Source organism: Python bivittatus, unplaced genomic scaffold (genome assembly GCF_059951505.1).
Source record: "Python bivittatus isolate LINGU-HERP-01145 unplaced genomic scaffold, Pbiv_v1 ctg000580_np1212, whole genome shotgun sequence".
In the NCBI taxonomy this organism is placed as follows: domain Eukaryota; kingdom Metazoa; phylum Chordata; class Lepidosauria; order Squamata; family Pythonidae; genus Python; species Python bivittatus.
The window spans coordinates 15,854,420-15,879,913 of NW_028277087.1; the positions used below are offsets into that span (position 1 = coordinate 15,854,420).

Sequence of the window (25,494 nt, forward strand, 5' to 3'; positions counted from 1 at the left end):
ATCACCAGGGCCTCCTTTTCCAAGGACAGCTATCAGCAGTCATCTCCCTAGCCATGGCTTCTGCCTACCTAGCTAGCAGTAGTCATGAGCCTAGCAGGACCCGAGCCACAGCTCTGCTTTGGGAGGGGAACACTCCTTTCATCTAGGTCTCAATGCAGGTCAACAACTAGGACCAATTCTGGTTTTAGCCCACACCTGCTATATGAATTGGCTGAATTCATACATTAATCCAGAAGCAGACAAACTTTTTCATTTTTTGTTGACTGTAAAGGGCATCACTAGAGATACTGTGACTTTACTGAGAAGTGGGTTGACATTTTGGGGCTCACCTTTTCAGTTTTGTGGAATTGGGGATAATTTGTGGAATTAAGAGCACAAGGGATATATTAAACGCCATGGAGGCTGAACACACTTATTTTTTCACTAAATCCCACAAATAGTGCTATTAAATGTCAGCATACTGTAGTCAAATTTCAGCAGCACAATTTGGAGGTGCTTTGGGAGCCACAAGAATGGGGCTTGGGGACTGTGGGTAGCCCACAGGCTGTCTTCATTCCTGCACTAAGCCATAAACCCTAGCACCCTTTCTTCCTTTTCTGAAACTATCAATTTATTTATTTACTGTGATACATTTATGGTCTAGATTTCCACTTAGTTCCTCAAGGTGGTTACATGGAGTGATGTAAAATAACTGAGACCTCAGTCTCCCTAGTCCATGTCCAACTTTCTATTACATCACACTGTTTGATTTTTTTTAATGGATTGGTCATCAGAAGACAAGGGCTGGCCCCACCCTTTTCTTTCTTTGGTGTTATTTGACATTGTACAAGTTTTCCTTGCATCCTTGTGAAAATGCTGCTTCTGTCCCAGAGTTTCCATGGATATACAATACCAGGTCCTATGAGCACAAATCTAATCTAGATCTGTACTTTGTATGCTTCTAAACTGGGCTAACTTTAGCTCCCAATATCCCTCAGTACCAAATGCTGTTAGCCGGACATCAGTTCAGCACAACCGGCAAAGCCACATTTTTCTCAGTCCAGTGTAACTGCTGCTAGACTCACACAGAACCCTCTGGTTTTAACTGGGTTCCAGGCCACTGGGCCACCAGTAAGCCGGCACACAATAGGCCACCGGTGAGCCAGCACAGTATGGCTGAATCTAGCCATAAACCACAATGGCTACGTGTACACGCCACGCTAAGCCCAAATCAGACAAACGAAGTAGCATTTCATGTTAGGCTATAATGTGGCTTGTTTGAGTTCATCTTAGACTGAAAGCGTCTGGCTTATTCAACAAACAATTGTTCTTACAATCCATGGCTTAAACACGTTACACCCCGCCCGGGAGGCGCAAAAGGGGCCCGCAGCCCAATCACGAGCGCTGCTCCGGAAGCAACGTCGAACTCCCGCCGAAAGGGGAGGCGCGTCTCCTTCTGCCCACCGTAGACGTGGCGCTTCCACGGTCTCATTCTTGCGCCGTGGGGCGCGTCCCCCTCCCTCTGGTGCGCATGCGCCTTCTCCCCGCCGGCGGCTGCGAACCTGGGGCGGCGCGTGAGGCGGAGCAAGGGCGGACCCCGCGCCGGAGCCCAGACCGGCCGGCTTCTGCACCTCGCCCGGCCTCGGCCTCACCCTCCCTTTCCTGCCTCTCCGGGGCGGCATGGAGAACCCTGAGGCGGCCGCCAACGGGGGCTCCGTTTCGAACCCGCCCGCTGCCTGCCTGGGCGGCTTACGCAAAGGAGCGAGGAGAGCCTGTGATTCTGAGGAGAAACCGCTGATCAATCCTAAGGCGGCAGCGGTGGAGCAGCCGTCGCGCCCGCGCTCTCCTCAGCCACCCGTGCGGTTTTCGTCTTCGGGCTCCGAGGAAGCGGCGCCGGACCACCCGGAAGGCCCGCAGCACCTGCCCCCGCCGCCTCCCCACCGGCGGCCGCATCACCACCACCACCACCGCCGCCACCATTCCCCGCTTCACGCTTCTCCCCCGCAGAGGCGGCGCCGGCGCCGCAGCAACCGCCTCCTGCTCCTCGACCCCGGCGGCGCCGCTCTGATGGACGCGGGCGGCGCTGCCGGGCTGCTCTACCCGCCGTTGGGCCGCGAGGAAGACGGGAAAGATGAGGACGACGACGAGAAGGAGGACGACGATGACGACGAGCTCGACGAAGAGGACGACGAGGAAGGCGACGGCGAGCTGGCCAGCAGCGAGAGCGCCGGCAGCGGCTTTTCTGCCCCCGACTGCGTCGGGGCCGAGCGCCGCAAGCGAGCTCGAGGAACAGGCAGCGGGCTGAGCAGTGGGGCCGCCTCCGCTTCCTCCGGCGCCGCCCGCGGCTACGAGGTCGTCCGCGAGCTGGGAGCCGAGGAAGTTCGCTGGTTCTACCGCGAGGACCGCAAGAGCTGGAAGCCGTTCATCGGCTACGACTCGTTGCGCATCGAACTGGCCTATCGCGCCCTGCTGCTCCTGGACGGCCAGGATTCGTCTAGCCCCACCGGTAGGCCTGAGAACCTCGCGCCTTCTTCGAGCATCCTGATCCCTGAGCCGGTTTGTGTCCGCGGCGGCCTCTACGAGGTGGATGTAGTCCACGCCGAGTGCTACCCGGTCTATTGGAACCGTAAGTCGCTCCCGCTTGCTCCTCCATTTTATCGTTGCTCCGGCTGGATACTGTCTCGGTACAAGTGGCGGCATCCTTTGGGGGCTCCCTGTTATTCTTTCAGGAGGGGGGATTCCTCGCCATCACTTACTGAGGTGCTGAAATTCTTTGCGTGCCTGGTTTGGAGTGAGTCCAATAGAACAGGGTGGTGGTCGGCACATTCCCCAGTTGGCTTGGCTGGGACTGGAGGGCACTTTAACCAAATGATCCTCCTCTAAACCTTGAACAAGAAAATCAGCTCTTTTGTATTCAGTAGGAATTACTTCTCAAGCAAACATACACAGCATTTGTGGGCTTCGGATTCTGTATAAGTGTGTTTGTGCCTTGCTAACCAAATGATCCTCCTTTAAACCTTTGACAAGAAAATCAGCTCTCCTGCATTCAGTAGGAATTACAGTACTTCTCAGGCAAACATTTATAGGCTCAGGATTCTGAATAAATATGTTTGTGCCTTAAAAAATAAAATGCTAGGGTCCTGCTTGTAAGCATATAACATAAACATGATAGGCACAGGAGGAGGTGAAGGATGAAGAGGAATAGATATCCAGCATCTTTTCCCTTAATTGAGTGTCCCTTTTTTTTTCTCTTTGGCACTGGCCATTCCTCAAATATGCACAATCACTGAGCCCTTGCTTCGCCTTACAGACTCACTCTTCATCTGTCAAACAAGAAAGCTTATGTCTTAAGTACATGTCAACATCTCTGTATATCATACTGTTTTCTGTTCTGCTATGGAGCACCCTCCCAAATTAGATATTTTGTTTTGTTTTGTTTTGCTTCTATCCTATATAATAGTATTCATTATTTTTTTCCTGATTGGCGCTGATCACACACACACACACACACACACACACACACACATTTTATTCCACATATAAGTGTAGGTATATCCTGCTAGGATAGGCAGTGGCCTTTTTGGAGTTGAATGTCCTCAAAATCTGTGAAACTAACTAAATAAAAGAATTAAAGTTGGCTTATCCCATTAGGTTATCTGCTGTTTTCTGGTTCTCAAGCACCATTAGTTAGTACCTGTTGGCTCATTGTTAAAATTAGCATCTAGCAATGAGGGATAGTGGGTTGTGTTCGGGTGTAGTTGATAGTATCCTGAAAAAGAGAGAGGTGAGATGTTTAAAGAACAAACAGCATTGTAGGAGCAGTTTATGGACTTGGTGGAAGTGAGAATGGTTTGCAAGACAGAACGGTATGGAGAGGTATAGTGAACGTTGTTGCTGCAAGTTAGTTTTAGCTTTTTTTTTTTATTTTGAATAATTTCTTTGGCTTGCTATTTCTTACTCCTGTTCTGTGCTTGTTCTTTTCATGTATTATTGAGACCTGGTTGGACAAGAATGGAGATGTTGTTATCTCTGAGATTGCCCTCCTGGGTTTTGGGTCCTTTAACAGCCAGAACTGGGGAAGGAACATGGCATGGATCTTAAAAGGATCTTTACCTGTGATCAGGGACTTTGCCCCTGAGATAGTACAATGTGAATACCTATATGTTAAATTAGGCCATGGGGACAAGTTGGGCATTCTGCTGCCCAGCAGGTTCTTTAATGTTGCCAGTGTTGTCTCTTGCAGTGATAGCACTGCTCTTGAAAGAGCAGGTCCATTACATCTGTGTCCTTCTGGACTCACAATTACTACTTAATGGGCAGGTGAATTCTGTGTCCAGGGTGAGCTTTGCCCACCTCCAGCTGTTGTACAAGTTGCAGCTCTACCTGGAGCGCTAGGATCTCTCAAGAATAACACACATCCCCATTCCCTTGTGTCTGGACTACTACAGTGAACTCTACATGGTTCGGCTTGAAAGATCACCCATTCAGTTGATCCAATGCACCATCCTGGGTTTTGACTGGTGGAGGATGACATAAGCACATGACACTTGTGCTCTGGGCCCTGCATTGGCTTTCCATATGCTTCCAAGTGCAATTCATAGTGCTGGTTTTAATCTTTAAAGTTCTACATGGCTTGGCATAGAGGCACATTTGATTCATGAGGCCCAAGAGACTTCCACAGTGTTCTGTGGCATGGGTTGCTCAGGTGGCTGTGGATTGGCCTGGTACCATGGCCTGAGTGCCTCCTAAAACTGTGTTCTATTAAAAGATAAATAATCATGTGATCCTGAGAAGATTAAAATTATTTGACCAAATAGCAAGGACTCATTTCTATGGTGCTATCTGCCACTGCTGTATCTACAATTAGTACTCTCATAATATATGTCTGGGTCAAAGTTAGAACTGGGCTTTAATGTCAGATTAGTATAGGGCTGTAGTTTGCTCCTTTTTGCTCAGGTAGAGACTGGGCAGGGGATATTTTAATATGGATTCTTGCACTGAGCAAGTGTTTGGACCTAAATGGGTCCTTGTTCCAACGATACATTGACATATGTAATTCAACATGAAAAGATTATGTACAGCCCTTCACCTCTCTAAGTCATGTTGGACACAGCATGATTGCCTGCAATGGGGAGTCTTTGCATATTCATGAAAGTTTTCACAAAATCCTGACACAGTAAGATTCCAACTACAGAGGAGGATTTGCATGTATATGAAAAGTATGGATTACTTACATACAGTCATGATATATCCATGAAGACTGGCTTTTCAGCAGTGTTTCCTTCATGACTTGGAGAAGGGAAGGACTGATTCCCCACATTTGGGGATTGTGTGTTGGAATGTGTCAACTTTGAAACAAGTCCCAGTGTGATGAAAGGTGGAATAGAATACTTGTAAGTTGGAGATTGTTTGTTGTTGCATATAAGCTTTCTTGTATTTGCTTTCTTCAAATCAGTGTCTTTGTTTCTGTCTGGGTTCTCTTACTGCTTTATTATCCTTCTGCTATCCAGAGAAATGCAGCCTTTTCCTTTGATATGAAAAGGATATATAGCATAGTTTCATTTCCATTGATATTGAGATATTATGCATGTGTGTGTATTTGTTTTATTATGTTTCTTATTTTCTTTCAGAGGAGACATTGAAAGCTGTTACTTTCTCTAGTTTGATATAAGCTCCCTTTGGTTGACAGTGTAGATCCCTGTAAGTAGAAACTAGCATAACAAAATAGCTTTCCAATGAGACTGATGAAATTTTACCATTATACTGGTTGCTTTTACAGAAGTACGTGAAGGCTGTTTGTTAATTTATATTGTTTCAAGACCAAGAAAGATGCTAGCAAAGGGTTTTATAGTGGAATAAGTTTTGTTTGGACTGTTGATAAGAAGAGAAGAATAATTTGCTATGTATTTAAAAACAGGAAGCTAGTGTCACAAGTTAACAATAGGCAACATGAATACTAAATCTTTTAAATAATTGTTCACTATTCTTAAATTATATTCCACACTAGTAAAAAAAGCCATAAAACAGCCAAAGCAAATACTCTCTCCCCAAAAGTAGATAATTGCTCAGTAGTCTATTGTAATGTCTGTTTAACTTTACTTATTTAGTTTGTTTCAGTTGGTTACAGTTTTACTTTCTATTCTTTCAGTTACTTACACCTCAAGATGTCTCTTCCATTTGTGGTAGTGAAGTTGTGGTAGTGAAGCATATTTTTTAATGTTTTGGAAAAGCACATACAATTAATTTGTGCTAACATTATCAATACTTTATCATGCAGGCATGGAACACCAAATTATCTTTACTTACGTTACTCCTGTGGCAGCACAATGAGCAATGTCCAAGAGATGAGTGCTGCAGCATAGCCTTCTGATTTTCCAAAGAGCCATAGAAGGCTATCCAGGGATGTGGTTATATCACAAAGGCAGGATTGACAGTTTTTGCCCTATGTTATCCTGGGTTTTGTAGATGAAAATGGTGGAGTGGGAGGGAATTTTAGTAATATAGTCTTGAAGTGCTGGAAGGCTATACATAGCTTGTGGGCCATGGGAATATGCAGTACAGGTAGTCTTGGTTTAGAGACTGCAGTTGGGACCAGCAACTCAGTGGTTAAGCAAAATGGTCGCTAAGTGAAGAATCATGTGACCACAATTGTGCTTATAATTTTACTTCAGCTTTCCTTTCTTTTACAGCATCAGAAGGATATGACCCTAAACAGCGGGTGAGCCCGAACAGTGGGAAAGTTTTCTGGAACTTGACTCACAAGGAAGCCGGATAAAAGGGCAAATCTTACAGCCCTTTTCTCCCACACCCCCACCCTTTAGAATGCTCACTCTGGTGCTGGAATAATCAGCAAGAAGAGAATTAATGTTCGTGTTTACATTCATTGGAGAGGAAGGAATTACAAGAGAGTAAGCAGGCACATAATGGGGAATACACATCAAAATGCTTCCCCAAACTGCTCAGGAGGCAAAAGAAAGCCTTCCTAACAAAATCAGTGTGAAACTGATTAGGGTCTTGTCAATTTCAGGCCTATTTGGTGTAGTGGTTAAGGCATCAGGCTAGAAACCAGGAGACTGTGAGTTCTAGTCCTGCCTTAGGCAGAAAGCCAGCTAGGTGATCTTGGGCCAGTCACTCTCACTCAGACCTAGAAAGGAGGCAGTGGCAAACCACTTCAGGAATCTTGCCAAGAAAACTGCAGTTGCCAGGAGTCAAGATTAACTCAAAGACACCCCCCCCCCAAAAAAAAAGATTCAGGCAGCAGCTGCCAGTGGCTCTAATCAACTAATTAAGGTTAGAGAGCTAAGCTTGTTAACTTGTGGTTAGCACATTTTTAGAGTAGGCTGGGCTGTGGAGAAAAGCAGGTCAGGAAGAGATAGTTTGTTTAGGCAATTTCTGCTCGGTGGGGGTGGGGGGTGAGAATAAAATGGTCAGGTACAGGACAGTGCATACTAACTGACTATAATGGTGAACAACTGATTGAGAGACAGACACTGTGAAGGTTGTAAATGTGGGCATTGGTTGCAAAGTTACTTTTTCATCACCATCGTAACTGCGAATGGTCACTGTCCAAGGTAGTCGCTAAATGAGGACTACCTGTATTCACTGCATATACTAGGACCAAAACATAATACTTAAGATTTTGTTTAGATCAATGTTTCTCAAAGTGTGGTCCTAGGACCCCTGAGGATCCCCCAAGACCCTCTCAGGGGTCCTCGGAATCAAAATGATTTGCCAGCCTATGCTAAAAATAATACAATATTAAAATCCCATTAAACAATCATGAGAAGCAGTAGTGGCAGTGAACGCATCAATTTTAATTTTTAATATTGTAAATAAATATAACCCATTCAAACAAAAGCTCTTTTGGGATCCTCCATAATTTTTAAAAGTAGGAAGGGATCCTGAGAGAAAAAAAGTTTAAGAAACACTGGTCTAGATCATTATATTTTGACCCTGTTGATTCTATTGTTCAAATAGTCACTGAGTAATATGAAATCTCCATTGGTTCTGTCAAAATACTGCATGTAAGGGCTGAAGCAGGCAAGGCGAGAACCAGCAGTGTTCAAGCCAAACCCAACTACTGAATAAACATTGAGTAGGTGCCACCTAATCTCAAGGCTTGGAAAAGAATGGCCCAAAGTCCATTAACTTGGAAGGACAGAGTAAAAAGCTTAGGATTTAAACCTTGTGGCTAGCAAGGTTTATATGTAGTATGCAAATCTTTATATGCATAACTTTATTTTTGTCTCCAGTAAAGCAGTTTATCTAGCTGTGACAAGGTTGTGAAGCTTCTGGTATTAGTTATTGAATACACACTTGAGTTTCTGGAGAACAGAGATTAATGCCTCCCTCTCTGAAGTCTTACACTGCTTGCCATGAGAATCAACTTCTTCTGCAAGAAAATTCCTGAAATTTGTGGTAGAATTGGGAATCAATACTTTGTGCTGCTAGATATCACACTGATATTTTTACTGTCTCTTAAGACTCATATGCTTGGAGTTTTATTTGTGACACTTTGGTGACTATTTGTGCTTTTCACTGCTAAATGGTGAACTTTTTTTTTCACTTACTAGGAAAACATTTTACTCAACAGATAACAATCTCCATCTGGGGATTCTCTCATATTTTGCTGTAGTCTTTCTACAAGACATGTCCAAACCATTTGAACTCTTCACTACTTATGACTTGTACCTGTGTTTTCCTAATATCTTTTGAATCATTTGGTGGGTCAGACAAGCAATTCATTTAACCACTCTGCCTGGTTTTACATAGGGGTAAAACAGTGTTAGCCCAGACATCTTGTTGTCTAAGATTATTTATTTAAAAATTCAACCATCATTAGTTCTGTCAATATTTTTCCTAAATGTCTTCCCCATTTGAGATTTCATTAATATCCAAGGTGCTTGGCTGATGACTGGGTTTTCACGGACAAGGCTGAAATCTTTAGGCAGAATCTGTTTTTTATTTGGCAAAGACTTCCAGTCTCATGTACGCGTACTCCACCAAGACTGCAAGTAGAGGAGTATTCCTGACAGCTAACAGCCCTCATATCTGATATCCTTTGAGAGACCTTACAATTTTCCCTTAAATGTCCAGTGTAAAAAAAGAAAAATGCTTGCTTTATGTAGGTCTTTGAATTATCACCTATACATTCACATTATCTATGCTCATTTCCCCTATAAGTTTTCATTGCTGTGACTCAGTCCTTTCTAATACAGCTGTGGCATGTGGATTGTAAGGAACAGAGTACTGTAGAATGAGAACCATGTTCCACTGAACATGCCTTCAAAAAGCTGCTCTTTCTAGAGACATCTGAAAAGAGCCTAGGCACAGAATTCATTTGTGCAATTGCATTGATGATTGGTTAAAGAATTGGGGCTAAAGCATCTTTGATTCTGTCTGTCTAGTTTGAATATCTTGACAGGGCTTACTGAGAATCTCCCTTGCATAGAAAATACATGGAACCTGGGTTAGGGGACAGACCCATATGCTCTGTGATTTCAGTCCCTCTGAGGTACAGTACATGCAGAACTCACCTTTGATTCAGCAAAGTAGATAAAAGATACTTATTCCATCATGCCTTTGGAACTAATTGGCTGATTGTGGGTGTTTCATTTTGGTATGTAGTTAGTTAACCAGTAGTTTTATTTTTCATGCACCTATAATTACATGCAGCATAGGTATTTTATTTATTTTTTTGCTTGCTTGCGTATTAACAGGGCTTATAGGCCATTCCATTCAGCCAATTGTGAGCAGCGTACAAGTCCCCAGTATGTAATTGTGATTAAAATAATAGCTACAAATCAAATTAAAGGAAGCACCATACGTTGTCATCCCATAAAAATGGGAGCCATGATCAAAACCAAGAAAAGCCAATCTGTGATCCAAAGGGATAGTCATAACAACCCATCCCCTTGGTTTAGTGAAACAACTAGCTTTTCACCAATTTTCGGAAGATCAGGAGTGGGGGAGCAATCACATATTGGAGGGATAGTATTGATTGATTGATTGATTGATTGATTGATTGCATTTCACTTGACAAGTGACAGGTATTGGTATCCCCAAGCCTAAGATTATGTTGCAGCTGCCCTGGGATGAAAAAAGATCTAATGTGTAGCCTCCAGCATGTGTCAGGTCCTATATGACCCAGGACAGGTTCATGGCTTTCATGATGTCATGAACTCCAGAGTTGCCTCTGACTCTTCTCCCAGGGAAGGTGAGTTGAAGTTCCCAAAACCAATCAGTCTCAAGAACTCCAACCCTATAGTAAATTCCAGTAGCTCATGCAGGGAAATCCCCCTGCAGCAGGGAGAAGGATGCAGTGGATACTCTGTGCGGTATTTTTAATTTACATTGATCACTGTTACCACTTTCATCCTTATTGGGAATCAGACACAGGTAGCCTAACTTATAAATAACATTATCTTTTTCATTTTGCAGTTTACTGATTTTTGCAAGGTAACATGGTTATATACTCTACTGTGAGCCACCCCGAGTCACCCTCTGGGGGAAATAGGCAGCATACAAATTTAATAAATAAATAAATAACCTTAGGGTTATGTTGTAATTATAATTTTACAATTTTAATGTTAATTTAATGTTAATTTAATGTAAATGTAAATTTACATTGTAAATGTAAATTTACAAGTTTAATTATGTTACAAATACATTGAATTTGCTGAGCTATCCATTATTATTTAAATAGATTCAACCACATTGCTCTAGCCTATGTTGAATCTTAATATTCTGTTTCTTTCCATTTTAGAACCTGAAAAGATTCCTGTGATGCGTGGACAATGGTTTATTGATGGCACATGGCAACCACTAGAAGAAGAAGAAAGTAATCTGATAGAACAGGAACATCTCAGCTGTTTCAAGGGGCAACAAATGCAGAACTTTGACACAGATGTGTCAAAACCCGTAGATAGAAAAGAGGGTAAGATTTACCACACAAAATTTCCAGATACTCTTCTTGTTATGATGGTCATAACTTTTGGGGGACATCTGACACTTAATTAAGTAACCGCACTTATATTGTCCACATTGATTGACAGAATCTCTCCCAGAATATCAGAGAGAAGTTTTTCTCAGCCTACATAGAATTGCCAGGAACTGCTCTTCCATGAATGATAGGCTTTTCTCAAAATATATCTGAACATTTTAGAATCAACAGTGTGATGTGACAGTTATATATTAAGATGCAATATTTCTATAAATCAATTTAGTTGCTTGCTTTTGGTATCTGAAAAATGTAGCAACTTGAGTAGTCTTAAAAAAAAACCATTCAGTGACTCTAGTTACAATACATCTAGAGTCGTTTCAATGAGATGGGTAGTGACAAATTTGATAAATAAATAATGAAAATCAGATTTATTAAATCTGGATCAGTCTAGGTTCAGGAGACGTGTTTGCATTTATTTGCTTTATTTTGCTTTTTGGTAGAATGAAATTTTAAATGATCAGATGAATCTTGACAGAGCAGTTAGTATGTTCTGAATAATAGTAGTTTGCACTAGTTTGGTGGTAGAGAGAATAAGTTTAATTAAATATTTATTTGACTGGTCAGCTATTCAATATAGCCAAAATTGTGCTGGTGACAGTTTTTAAATTTCTTGATAATATTAACAAGGGCAGAACTCTGCCTTTAGTTCCAGTGTATTTGGAGTGAACCAAGCCAAGTTGATTCTATTCACTACCTTGCAGATAAAAGCTCAGTGCGTGTTAATACAAACGTTGCTTAATCATTATGTTATAATGAATTGCAGTTTTCTTAAGAGATCATTGTTTAGGTGATCTGTTTTTGCAGTTTACACAAGTGTTAAATCTGGTTCATGATTATATTATTTTCTTGTTCTTTTTAAGGCAGAGTTTGAAAAATAAAAGAACAATTTGACCAGATCTCTCTTGACTAATCAAATTCTTAATCTTAAGATTAAACCTCAGGAAATAGCTACATTTGAATCATTAAGCTTCTTCAGTAAAGTCAGTAGTTATGGGTAAGCTTATCAGCAATGCTGGTCCAGTCTGAAAAACCTGATACCTTTGTGCAATTGTTTAGACATTTAGACCTTCTTCCAGTACCAAACTGAAATTCAGGCTGATAGTTTTAACAGGTTAAAAAAAATATAACATGTTACTAAGCTTATTAGTAGAGGAAAGACAAAGAAATACAGGTAGTCCTCACTTACTGACTGCCTTGTTCAGCAATTGTTCGAAGTTATGATGGTGATGAACAAGTAGGTTTACAGCTGGTGCTGAAACTTGTGGCCATCACAGTGTTTCTGCGGTCATGTGATCAGGTGCTTTGCAACCAGCACACGTTTACAACAGTCACAGCATCCCACAGTTACATGATGGGCATTTGCAACCTTCACAGCTGGCTTCCAACAAGCAAAGTCAGTGGGGAAGCCAGCAGGAAGTTGCAAGTCGCAGTCACATTATGTTGCACTTAATGACCCATGGTGACTTGCTTAATGACCTTAGCGGAACTGATGTAAGTCCTGCATGGTCATGTGACATTTCACTTAGCAACCATGTCACTTAGCAATGGAGTTGCTGGTTCCAATTGCAGTTGGTAAGTGAGGACTACCTATATTTTCATTTTCCATCAACCTACCTGCTAAACATGTGGAATTCTTTTTTCCTTTCTATCTTTCACATGAATTGGTAAAGTACAAGGCTGTATTAAGTAATAAAGTGTGCTTTACTGCTAAAGCCTAGTTTAGATGAGCATAACTTTTGTCTAACCTGAAAATGAAATCCTACCACCAGGACTTCTGGATTTATATACATTGGGTGTGATATTTCTGTAGGGCCTGTGTATTTAATTCAGTGCAGTAGTTTGGATCACTTGGGTTAGACCTCATTAATTTGTCACAGGACATCTGCTCTAAGCATTACTAAGTTTAGATCCAAAACAGATTAGCTTGAAATAGTAAGAAAATGTGTACATGCCTTCTGTAAACTTTGAGTTTCACTCAGAATATTTTTTATGAAGAATCTGTTTCTGGGTTGCATAATCAGTATTGTAATTTTTCAGAACTTAACAAAAATCAAAATTCTCTTTATTTTCCCCTTTGAATTCTGCTTAATATTGTTAAAAAGAATGGGACATTTATTGTTGGGAAGATTAAAAATGTAAGAAGTTATATAAAGTCATTATAAAAATAACTTACCTAAGTGAAATATGATAGATTACTAGCAGAATTTTTTTTGTTTATAAATCATGTATATGTTACTGTCAATGTCAAGATAACTGCAGAGTAGCTTTTACTCATGGAGTTGAATCACCTTAAGTCAAGTTTCACCCATGGACATCTTGCAATTAATTTTTAGAGCCCACAGCATAATAATGAACCCAAGATACCTGAATTAGGAACATGGTTTCTACATATTTGTGTGGAAATGTAAATTTGTTAGAGTTGGCCATTTGACTGGACAAGCAGTAGTTTATCATCCAGATCCAAAAGGCTATAGTTAAAATAGTGTTTCAAACTTAGCAATACCGTGCCTGTTAAAATGATAAATGAATTTGTGGGACACTCCCCCCCCCACTCAGTGAATAAAACAAATGAAATCATTGGGTTTAGGGCAAGAAATATATATGCCACTTACTAGAAATTATATATCTTTGATGTTTTGCCTATGTTTTCCCTTCCCTTCCTCCTATACCCCAGAGAACAAGTCTGAGTCTCTTTCCAATACTTTCCCACCTCCCTAGGCTTAATGTGCTGCTCTACTTATCTTAACCGTTTCTGGGTGGCTTCTCCAAGTCATCTCTGTGGCTCCCTACAACACCACAATGGAAGTCAGAAATTTGTGGGCTGCTGTGATTGTTGGGTTATTTTTGACTGATGGGTAGACCCACAGGTTTAGATATCTTTAAAAGCTTCCTCAAGGCTTTGCTTTTCATTTTTCTTGCATAAACCTACCAAGGGCTTGCCCTGGCAGAACAAGTTTTGAAATTACTGCTTTGCCTGCACTAACCTGAACAGCTTTCAAAAAATGTTGTGACCTCCATCTAAATTAATTGCAACCCATAGTTTAAGAACTCCTGCCTTAAAGCAAAATAAAATAATTAACAAAATAAATATTGTTAATCAGCTACTGGGAGAAATCAAAGAAGGAAGAGACCAATCCTACTCCCAGAATTTTAGCAATTCTGAAAGTGCAACCTTGCATAACCCCAGTGGATGACCTATGACAAGGATTGCATATAGGGGAACTTATTAGTAAACCTTATCTCTGTCCAGCTGGAGGTGATGAATAAAAAATGTCTTGTGCTATAATGTCCTCAGCTGAAAGGCATCACTTTAATGAGACAAGAATTTGTTCATTTATTAAGATATATGGTATTAGTGCAATACAGAGTTGGATTTTGGAGCCATAAAGCTTGCTGGATAAATCCTGAATTGGCCAGAGGATTTATCATTGTTTTCTTTGATTTCTTGATGTTGGGAAGAATAAAATGTAATAAACTGAAACATTTTTTTAAAATAACTTATTTTTTAATTGGATGATCTTTTTATCCATCACCAGGATAGCAAGGCCATTTGAGACTTCAGGAAACATGTTGCGGTCTCATTGCAATCAATTTACTGTGTCCCAGCTTTGAGCCTCACTTGTGAGCAAGTTCTAGAGTCACCAGTGGGCAGTTTTTAGAATGATTTCATTCTAATTCATTACATAGAAGTAGAAACACAAGAGATAGGTATTGTTTTTTCTGCAAACATCAAAGTGGTTCTTGTGTGGCAAAATCTGTGAGTGCTCTCAGTTTCGCTAGTTGTTGTAGATCTATTATTCCATTTATCTGCACAAAGTGAACCTTAAACTACTAGAAATAGAAGATATCACATGATTCTATGCAGCCTAAGAATCTTCTTTTGCTTGTTATTTAAAATGGCAAGGGACATTTTATGTTGTAACATAGGAAAAGCACATGATCATATCCCTGGTTTCCTGTTTGAATTCAGTCAGCATAAAGGATACTGGTAATCTTTAATGCTCTGTGCCCACACTTAATGGAATCAGTGCTGGGAATGCTGCCAACACCATTTCCTGCTCTTTGCTACTACATATGTAGCCCTAGATCCTTCATATTATCTGGCATTAGTTTGGCTTATTGTGTAATCTAGGGCAAAGCTACATATTAAAGTATATTAATAGTGCAGTTTAGTATAATTGTATGATAGCATTTCTATCATTACTTTTTTTCACTTTTTGAAAAACTGTATTGAGGTGTGGGAGCTGCAGACATACGAAAGAAGATAACCAGTCGAGAGAGAAGCTTTCTTTCATAAGCTGTTTGCATGGAACTGAAGCTAGCCCAGGCTTCTCTTCTATGTTAAATAGCAACTGGGGTAGGTTGGAGGTTCATAATAGAACAATAACATAGGAGAAAAGGGCCTAAAAATAACTATTACTATGTATATTGGTAATACAGGTAGTCCTCAGTTAATGATGGTAATTGGGACTGGAATTTCCATCGCTAAGAGATGCAGTCATAAAGCGCAATGGCACACGACTACATCGCTTAGGGATGGCAATCCCAGCAGTCCCCATTGCCATTGTTAAGTGAATCCTATGGGTCATTAGGTGAGGACCCATCCCGATCCAAGCCATTCCTGGCTTGGTCCCTCCCAGCCCTAAGCTGAGTAAGGTAAGGGACTGCCTCCTCTTGAACTCCCTCTACCTGCCTATCTCCCCCCCATCTTTGCCCTTTTGGCTGCCCGCCTATGTGTTGCCACCAGTTGCCCTGCTGCACGGCACACCACTACTGTACCAGCCAGGGCCTTCTTTCACAACAGTGCAGACAGGGCTTCTCTCGTGCCCCGCCAAGGGCCTCCATTCATGTACCAGCCAGGGCCTCTGTTCACGCCCTGCCCAGGGTCTCCGTTCATGCCTTGTCCACGGCCTTTTTTCGCAAAAGAACCTGGCGTGCAAAAGAAGGATCTGGCTAAAGTGCTTTTTTCATGCCGGTGTGGCCAGGGCCTTCTGTCATGCACCGGGCTTCTTTCACGGAAGAAGGTCCTGGGTGGAGAGCGAACAGACACTCTGGCTAGGTGGGGCATGAATGGAGGCCCTGGCTGGCACATGAGAGAAGCCCTGGCTGCACCGGTGCAAAGGAAGGTGGTACAAAAGAAGGCCCCAGCCAATACAGTAGTGGTACGCAGTGCGGTGGTGGGCAGGGCCAGCTGGAGGGGCAGCTGGCGGCAGTGGGTAAGTAGGTGGCCAAAAGGCAGTTGTAAATGTGGGTGGGCCCAAGTAGGCCCGAATTTTGTTCACATGACACGGGGGTGCTGCAAAAGCCAGAACTCTTATCTGCTATTACAATATAAAAGCTAAAAAAAAAACCCTTAACATAAAATGGTGCTGGCTCAACAGCTGAGGGTGCAATATCGAGAGGTACCTGAAATATAGTATTACTAATGTACCACCTTTATATAATTTAATGTTATGATTGAGTATGGTGTGCAGTTCTGGTCATTGCATTACAAAGGGAATATTGTTTTGCTGGAAAAGATACTGAAGATTATAACAGAATGTTCAAGGAAAATTGCAAAGTTTGCTTTTTTAACTTTAGAAAAACATGAATAGGGAGGGTTGTGAGAAGAGTGAATTAAATTACGCATACTATGGGTAGAGAAGAGGGCTTTATGTTTTTATCTTGTAATGCTAACATTTGGGCATAGGTGATTTGGAACAGATTCAGGAAAGTGTGAACAGAGATAGCTTTTTCTTTCAAAGTGGTAAAGCCTGGGATCACCCAACAATACAGACTGTAGTAAATATAAAATTATTAAAAATAAACTGCTTGAATCAGTATACAGTACCATACAGTAGTAAAGGCCATTAGATTATATGACTTTGAAAAAGTAGAAATACATTTATAGAAGATGGACAGTTAATCTTTATCCTGTTTGTTTTAGCATTTGCTGTCTCTAAAGATGTACACTGATACTAAATGGTCTTCCTGAAATAGGATGGGAACAATACATTAATGCCAAACTTAAAACTTATGTGTGAGCTGTGGGGCTTAATTATGGCCTCATAATTCAGTGATGGGCTTGTAAAATCTAAGACAAGAAAAGAATATTGCAAGTTGTTATTTTGGTTAAAAGTTATTAAGAATAACTTGCAACATATTTAATATCTTAGTCCAAGAGACCAACCAAAACTTGTGTTATTGTGAAGACATCTGATGGAAGTATTCATAAGTTTATTGTAGTTTATTGATTTTGTCCCAGTTGTCAAAATTTTCTTATCTGTGCTGGCTATACATCTAGAATTCATTTAAGGATTGATGTGGAGATAAATCTTATAAATTAATACATGATCTGTAAGTAAAGATCTAAATCAACACTTTTGAAGAAAGTATCAGAAGTGACTGAAAGCTTTACATACAGGCTTTTCTGTCAGCATTTTTAAAGGAAATTCTCCAAATACATTGGCAATAATTTGTACATTTTGTATCCAAGGTAGAATCTCTTAAGTTTTTATTTTCAGTTTTGTATGAAGGAAATAGTGCAGTGCAATGTTATTTGCAGTGTTGTTCATTTTGAAGGGTCAGGGTGAATCTAGCCCATGTTACTTACTTAGTTACTTACTTACGATCTCTCCCCTCTCCTATTTAATATCTACATGAGGCCACTGGGTAAGCTCATCTGTCGCCATTGGGTAAGGTGTCATTATTATGCTGATGATACCCAACTATATGTCTGGGGGCTCTGAGGGTCTGGATGGGGAATGACAGGCTTCAACTGAACCCTGGCAAGACTGAGTGGCTTTGAGTTCGGGGTCCTGCCGGTTCTGGGATCATACCATCTTTGGTGCTGGATGGGGTGCATTGCCCCGGACAGACCGAGTGCACAATTTGTGGGTTGTCCTAGACTCACAACTCCTGCTCAAAGAGCAGGTGGCAGTCGTAGCTAGGAGGGCCTTTGCACAACTCAATGTTGTGGGCCACTTGCATCCTTTCTTGGATCGGGAGGCTCTGCTCACAGTCACTCATGCCCTAGTCACCTCCAGATTGGACTCCTGTAATGTGCTGTACATGGGGCTGCCCTTGAAGAATATCTGGAAGTTTCAACTGGTGCAGAATGTGGCAGTGCGGGCAATTATGTGTACTCCTAGAAGAGCACATGTTACACCTCTGCTTCGCAAGTTGCATTGGCTGCTGGTTTGCTTCCGGGTCTAATTCAAGGTGCTGGTTTTGACCTTTAAAGCCCTTCATGGCATGGGGCTGGGTTATCTGAGGGACCGCCTCTCTCCGATTACATCAGCCCATCCAGTTAGATCCGGCAGGGAAGATATGCTACACGTACCAACGGCCAGGGACTTGCATTTGGTGGGCCCCAGGAGGTGGGCCTTCTTTGCTGTGGCTCCCTCCTTGTGGAACATTCTCCCCCCTGTAGTGAGGCTCGCCCCTTCCCTGCTGTCATTTAGGAAGTCCCTCAAGACCTGGTTGTGTCAGGCCTGGGGGTCTTTGGGAACTGGAGACATTCTTAGCTGGTTCTACTGTAATTGATATTCTGCTCTCTCTGTGGGCTTTGTATATTTTAATTTTTTAAAAAAATTGTGATAATGTTTTTATTCTAATAATAACTTTATTTTTTTATGTTGCCTATTTTTATTCACTTGTTATTTTTTAATTGTTGTACACTTCCCAGAGTCGCTTTGTGAGATGGGCAGCTATATAAATGTGATGTATAAATAAATAAATATTTTATTTTATTTAAATTTATGTGCCGCCCGACTCCCAATGACTCTAAGCAGTTCACAAATAACAAGAAAACATACAATAATAGACAAAAATGAATAATAAAATATGGCAAGGATGACAGACAGACAGGAACCAAAAACTAACTGATGCAATCCAAAGGGAGTTTCTAAATCTATGGGAAAAAAGGAAAACACACACATATAAACACCCTGCTTTATCCCTGGCAAACCCTGGTGCACAAAGTTCTTGTAACATTAGGAAGATAAGCATATTAGATGAAAAATGCAGGAATATTGCTGGCTAGAATCTGGGAGCAAACAGAGAAAACGTGTTTCAAATAAAAACATGGTTCCTCTGTGTTTGCTCCCAGATTCCGTAATGAGATAGAAAATTAGTCTTTCATACAACCCATTAGATTGTTCACTTTGGCACAATTCACCCTCCTGTTTCCAACTGTCTCACTAATTTCTTGGCTATCTTTTCAAAACTTGGACAATGGGAAATTGGTAAACAACCAGAGATTTTGCAGCATGATTGCTAAAGATGGGAAGTTGCTTCTTAGTCAATTTCTGTGATCTTAACAGTTAAGTAGCTAGGAAACCAAAATTCAGAGTTAAGAATAACATCTTATCTTAGAATTTCTGAGATTCATGTATTTTCATGTGAGATCACTCTAATCTCACAAGATTCAGCAATCTTATGAGACTATGTGGCCAGAAGAATCCGTAGCCTGAAAAGATTATTCAACTCGGGTCTTGGGCAAACTTCCCCAATGTGGTATTGTCAGCCATTTGGGGACTATACCTTAAGGATGCCCTAGAGTAGCTTTTTCCACTCTGGATATATGAGGTCTGGGCTCTTGACTCATGAAGTATTTCCCATGATGTTCTCTAAGAAAATAAATTATTCTTAAGGCAGGCATTTTCCTTACTCTCATTTGTTGAACCTCTTCTGCCTACAACTGAGCAGAAAGCTGTTATCTCATAAACATGTTGTTCCACACTGAAGAATATTTTCATTTAAAATTAAAAGTACTATTACTTACCCTCCCCCCCCCAATTACATTTAGAGATCATAAGAGTAACCTGCCCACAGAGAATTCTACCCCTTTGTTTCTGCATTAATTTTTCTTGTTGGCCTAGAGCAGAAACTTCTTCAAGGACTTTTATATGCAGCCTCCTCTGTTTGAAAGATAATCTGCTGCACAGAATTCTCTGTATCATGCCAACCACAGCAACTGGAAAAATGCACACAATAACTTATCACCAGTAGTCATTGTTGACTGGAAGGAGATGAGATAGGACAGTAAATGACTCAGCCACATAATAAGCATCTCTCTCTGAGGGAGTGCATTGGATCTGCATTGGTGGTTACAGTTTTCATTATAATGTATAATTTCCATTTGGAAATTATGAAAATCAGAGTAGTGACTACTGAACACTCTGATAGGAGGGAGTCACTTGTGTACAGAAAGCTTTCCTCTGATGCTGCTAATTGGTTGCAGCTACCATCTTCTCTGACCATTCAGAGGTTTGGACAAAATTAGAATACATCAAAATCATCCCAAATCTTGATTTATGTGTTCTTTCTTAGATCAGTTGGGTCCAGTAAATGTACCACCACATCTAGTTCTCAGTTACTTATTTCTTTTAAGATTTTGTTTTTGTTTTGGGTTCAAACAGAGACTTCCAAACTAATGCTCAGTTTTTGAAATTGTCACATTTTGTCTTTCAAGTGAGCTTGACTCCCTGTTTGAATGCCAGCTGACCTTGGTGGTGCTTATTGTTCTCCTGTTTCTTAGGTGGGGCACAGCAGCTTCCTCTTGATTCCTAACTTGCCACTTGTGAGATACCTCAGCATTCATTCACCTTGTGATGTCCCTTCCTACACTGAACAGCACTGGCATCTACCTGTGAGGGTAAGGTAAGTCCATCAAACTACAGCACACTAATCTTCAGGGGTTTCACTTTTTTCAATATCCTCGTTGAATAGCTTGGAAGCTATAAATGAGTATTGAAAGCTTCACAGTGGATGTGCATTTACCACCACAGGGAAACTCCAGTGCTGTTCAGGAATGGAAGTCTTGCTATAGATAATGCATGTTGGGAATTTCCTGTCTTTCTTTCAAGAGTTGGAAAGCCACCAGTGGCCTTTTGCTTTGTTTCCTTAGCGATCTCTTTAGGCTACCTAATATCCTGAGCCTATGTTACAGAGTTGTGCTTTATAGGTGTCCCAGTAAAATTGCTAACCAATATATCTGTGATTTCACAGGTGCTGGATGAGTGCATTTATTTTTATATTGCATACCTGCTCTTTAAACTGAATCTTACTTGTATCAATAAGCATTTCAAGTTTGTTTGTTTAACCAGTTTCCCAGTGTTTCTCTGTTTTGCCAGCATTTATCTGTAGTATTTTTATTCTGTTTTCTGTGTTCATTAGTTTTTACGATAGTGCCCTATAAAATCCGATGAACCTTCTCAAAAGTTCACTTTGAAGCTCGGTGTTTTTGCTTTTAGTTATCAACTACCTCCCTCCCTTCTCCCTCCATTCTCTGTTCAAATGGAGAGGATATAACGAGAATGCAGAGGCGGCAGGGGTTAAGCGCAAGTGGTCTGAAGGTACAGTAATCACAGATTTGTATTCTTATCTTCTCCTTGTATAGGAAGCTTTACACTGTAGCTAGCACCGTAGTGCATTTAGATAACCAAATGCTTTCCCCTCTGCACAATTTTGATATTTCCTGATTCCAAAGCAAAAAAAAAAAAAAAGAGGCTTTCTGAATCTTAGTGACGCCATCAGTGCTTTGTTTCTTACAGAGAAAATTAGAGGCTGGCAGTGCTCTAACAAAGTATATTAACAATTCATTAAAATTCTAAAACATTTTGTACATTATTTATTTAACATAAAAATTAGTCTGTGTCCATGGAATGCCCTCCACTTTCAACAGTACGGCAAGAGTTTTTATAAATCCTATCTAGTTAATGGTTTGTTTAATAGTTGTTTAATCAAAGATTGATATGGATCATATTTAAATGCCTATTCAGCTGTAAAAGCCCATTGGATAGCTTTAATCAAATTGCTTTGATTAAATCTAACAAACCTAACAATTTATAAAATATTGAACTAGATTAATGTGAGAGATTTAAAAAGTGAGGAGAAAAAGAAATGGATATTGGGTCAGATGTTTTGCCCTTAGATATCACAGAAATAAGTTCATTGCTCTTCTTTGCTCACTTGCATTTTTGTCACAGTTGTCATGAATAAAAACAGTGCTCTCATTCTCAGAAATGAAGAAAATTCTCAAAGCATGAAGAAAATAATAGAATAAGTAGGAAAAATTATTTTTCCTATCTTTCCTCATGGACTCCCAAGAAAATAATTGCTGTTTAAACAACTATATGTTGTTTCTGTCTTCATACTTACCACAGATTCAATAAAATAATATTTGGAATAGTCATCACTGTTTGGGCTTGTTCTAAAAATGGACATTCTTGCAAATTGCATCAATTGCTTGGCAGCTTTCTGATTCTTTGTACCTATTTTAATCATTAAAAAAATCAGAGCTGTGCTAAAGGCACTTATTTGGCCTCAGAAATAATTTCTGAAAATCTGCTTCAAAGTGTGGACTTAATCATCTCACTGTTTATCAGCAGCTTTAATGTATGTATGTATGTATGTATTATGTATGTATGTATGTATATCCTGCCTTTATTTTGTACAACTCAAGGTAAGAGTTGACGAGTTAATGATCTGTAAGGTAATTCTACATCTCTGAGGAAACCCTTGGTTGATCATAATGAAATTAGAATGTTTAACTCATGATATTTAATCTTTAAGAAGTAAAGGTCAAAGATTTTTACTATGTAGGCTAAATGTACTTTTGGAAAAAGTGCATTTTAAAAAAAGACTCCAATAGAGATTGGAGAAACTATTAACAGGGAAAGTTGCACACTGCTATGCTATTTCTTACATTCTCTTCCCAAATCTTCTCCTCCTTAGAAAGAATAAAAACGAAACAGGTGGGGTTTAGTCTGCTTTTTTATGTAACATCTAGTTTACCACATCATAAAGTATTATCTAAAAAAGCAATGTCTTCTTTTGCTCCAGAAACCATTCATGTGATTCTCTTGTCACCTCAAAAGATGTGTCATCTTGTTCGTCTCTGTTCTGTCATGGGAATCTTTTAGTAGTACAAAAATATTTCAGACTCCTAGATGATGGCACTAGACTTTTAGAACTGTAGGCAGCTAATGTTTATTTAGGGAACAGCAGAGGAAGAAGTATCTGACCAAACGTTCTCCTATTCTAAATAGCGAGTGCATGCTACCCAGAAGTAAGTGGCAAATATTTTTATGTAAACTGAATAATCTCATCTTCAGTTATATCCAGGAAATGTATATGCTACACACTCTTCATTTAACTATCCAGATGAAAATTGCATAGCTGGAAGTGCACAGTGTTAACTCACAACAGATTATTAAAATCAAAATCAAAAATTATTTTAAGCATAGTTAAAGTGCGATACATAAACATGGTATTACATAATGAAAATAGAATACAGAGCCTGTAGGGAGAGAGACTAAAATCCATGATCACCAGAAGTTTTGCCCACAGGTTTCTGAAACTTTTAGCAAAGATGGATCAACCTTTCTGGACCTTGTCTTTTTAGAACTTTACTGGCTACAAATACATGTCCCTTAAAATATTTTCAAACTGTTTTCATTATTCACAATTTGATATTTGGGTAACATGCCAAGATGTAGAATATATACAAGCCTATCCTTGTTGTGTTTCCTTCTCCCTATTTTTGCTCTGCCTAGTTCTGGAAGAGTACAGCTCTTGCTTTTTTAATTAAAGGCCATCATTTTTTGCTACAGCTGTTCATAGTTTGAAGCTGAGTCGCAACCATGTGGACTGGCACAGTGTCGATGAGGTATATCTGTATAGTGATGCAACAACTTCGAAAATCGCAAGGACAGTCTCTCAGAAGCTAGGTTTTTCTAAAGGTAAAACTAATTAGAGGTTTGTGTGTATTGTCAAAATGTCCTTGCTGAATATATAAATTCCTCAAGTAGTTTGTATGTTTCTGTGAAGAATGTGAAAACTGAATGGTTATTTTTCTGAATTGTACTTAATAATGAATGCATACTACTCAGAAAGGTAACTATAATATTACCTCTCTAACCTAAAATGGTACAGTAGTCTTTTTGTTTCTGCTAAACCTACTAAATGTTTGTGATAAAGGGATGTTTTTCAACTGTAACATAGCTGGCCTCCCCGAGATATTTTGGCTACCCCAAATCTAAGACAAAGAAACATATTTTGATTTGTAATATTATTTATTCCTAGCAGCTATATTTCATCTTTTTTTTGTAACCCAAAGGCTACATGGGTTTCCCGTTCATTTTATTTTCACAAAAACTCTTAAATAGGGTAAGCTGTGCTAAAACAACTGGCTTAAAGTCACCTAGTGAACATTATGATTTAACTTGAACCTGGATTTCCCCAGTCTTAATAGAACACTAAACACTAAACCTTGTTGGCATTTCATTATATACGAATGTTTACTATTGAAGTAATGACATTGCAGGATTAAAATTACTCTTGCTATTAAATCTACTCCACTCAAATTATCAGCCCTTGTTCCTGTAATACACATATGCATCTTGTGTATGTATGTATGCATTGTATGCATTGTATGCATTGTATGCATTGTATGCATACATATGTATGTATGTATGCATTGTAATGTATTTCACATTTAAAGTGAATGAGGAAAAAAAAATTAAAGAAACATCTCTGTTTGGTTACTTGGAAGATGGTTTTGGGCAAAGTAACTGGCTTTTACAGACAGAATTAAGTGATGTCGGTTGCATTCTGCAGCTTCAAGTAGTGGGACCAGACTTCATAGAGGCTACGTTGAAGAAGCTACAGTAGAAGACAAGCCTTCTCCAACAACTCACATTGTATTCGTTGTGCATGGCATTGGACAGAAAATGGATCAAGGAAGGATTATAAAAAATACGGCCATGTAAGCGCTTCATTTGTTTTTTGCAACTTGTAATTTTAATGTACTTGGGATAGATGGAAAGAATGCTACAAAAAATATAAATATGTTAATTTTTCTCAGGTGTACTTAAGAGCTGGGTAAGGAATTCTATATGCTATTTAATTAGGCTACAAAATCTCTGTTTTTGTACTGATTTTAAATTCCATTGTTTACAGTTTATGTTAAATGCTTTTACTGAATTTTTTATTATTTGTCAGCTACCAGATGAACATGATACATGTTACAAATGGTATTCAGAAAAGTTGACCAGAGTCTAGCTCTGATCTAGACCTTTGAATACTACAGAAACCTTTGCTTCTCAAAAGTGAGATTAAGTCAGATTTTTATAAATCAGACTTTGATGAGAGGTAGCGTAAGATTTCATTCAGGATTCAATCGGTGTTGAATGGTCTGTATGGCTAAGCAAAATTTTGGCTATTAAAACATGCCCCAGTCTCAAGAGTTTCAAGGACCAAAGAAAACATGTCAACCAGCCCTAGATCAATGGAGGCATGTTAGATTTCTCTGACTCTTAATTTACTAAGTCCAGAAAAAGTAACCATTTTTTTTTTCTGAAGGCCTCATTTCCTGAGGAATAATCTGTTGGGGGCCACATGAGATAACAGAACCAGAACCAAAAATGAGTTAAAGCAAATAGGGCATCAATAGAGACAATAGTTGGTAGGCTTACCCAGATTGGCAGTCACATATGGACCTGGGGCTACAGGTAGTGCACTACACTAAG

The 25,494-nt window shown here is 40.0% G+C and overlaps 1 protein-coding gene across 3 annotated transcripts in view; it reads left to right on the top strand.

Moving 5' to 3' along the window:
• The first annotated feature begins 1,521 nt into the window (after window positions 1-1,521).
• Window positions 1,522-25,494, top strand: part of DDHD1 (DDHD domain containing 1) — a 40,077-nt gene continuing 16,104 nt past the window's right edge. The window contains exons 1-5 of one of the 3 annotated variants that reach the window (XM_088149660.1): window positions 1,522-2,605; window positions 10,745-10,915; window positions 21,217-21,318; window positions 23,578-23,706; window positions 24,584-24,731. In XM_088149660.1, coding sequence (XP_088005786.1) covers window positions 1,660-2,605; window positions 10,745-10,915; window positions 21,217-21,318; window positions 23,578-23,706; window positions 24,584-24,731 — 1,496 coding nt within the window. In that variant the 5' untranslated portion in view covers window positions 1,522-1,659. The remainder of the gene's footprint in view (window positions 2,606-10,744; window positions 10,916-21,216; window positions 21,319-23,577; window positions 23,707-24,583; window positions 24,732-25,494) is intronic. The other 2 variants (XM_088149658.1, XM_088149659.1) reach the window with 2 other exon arrangements.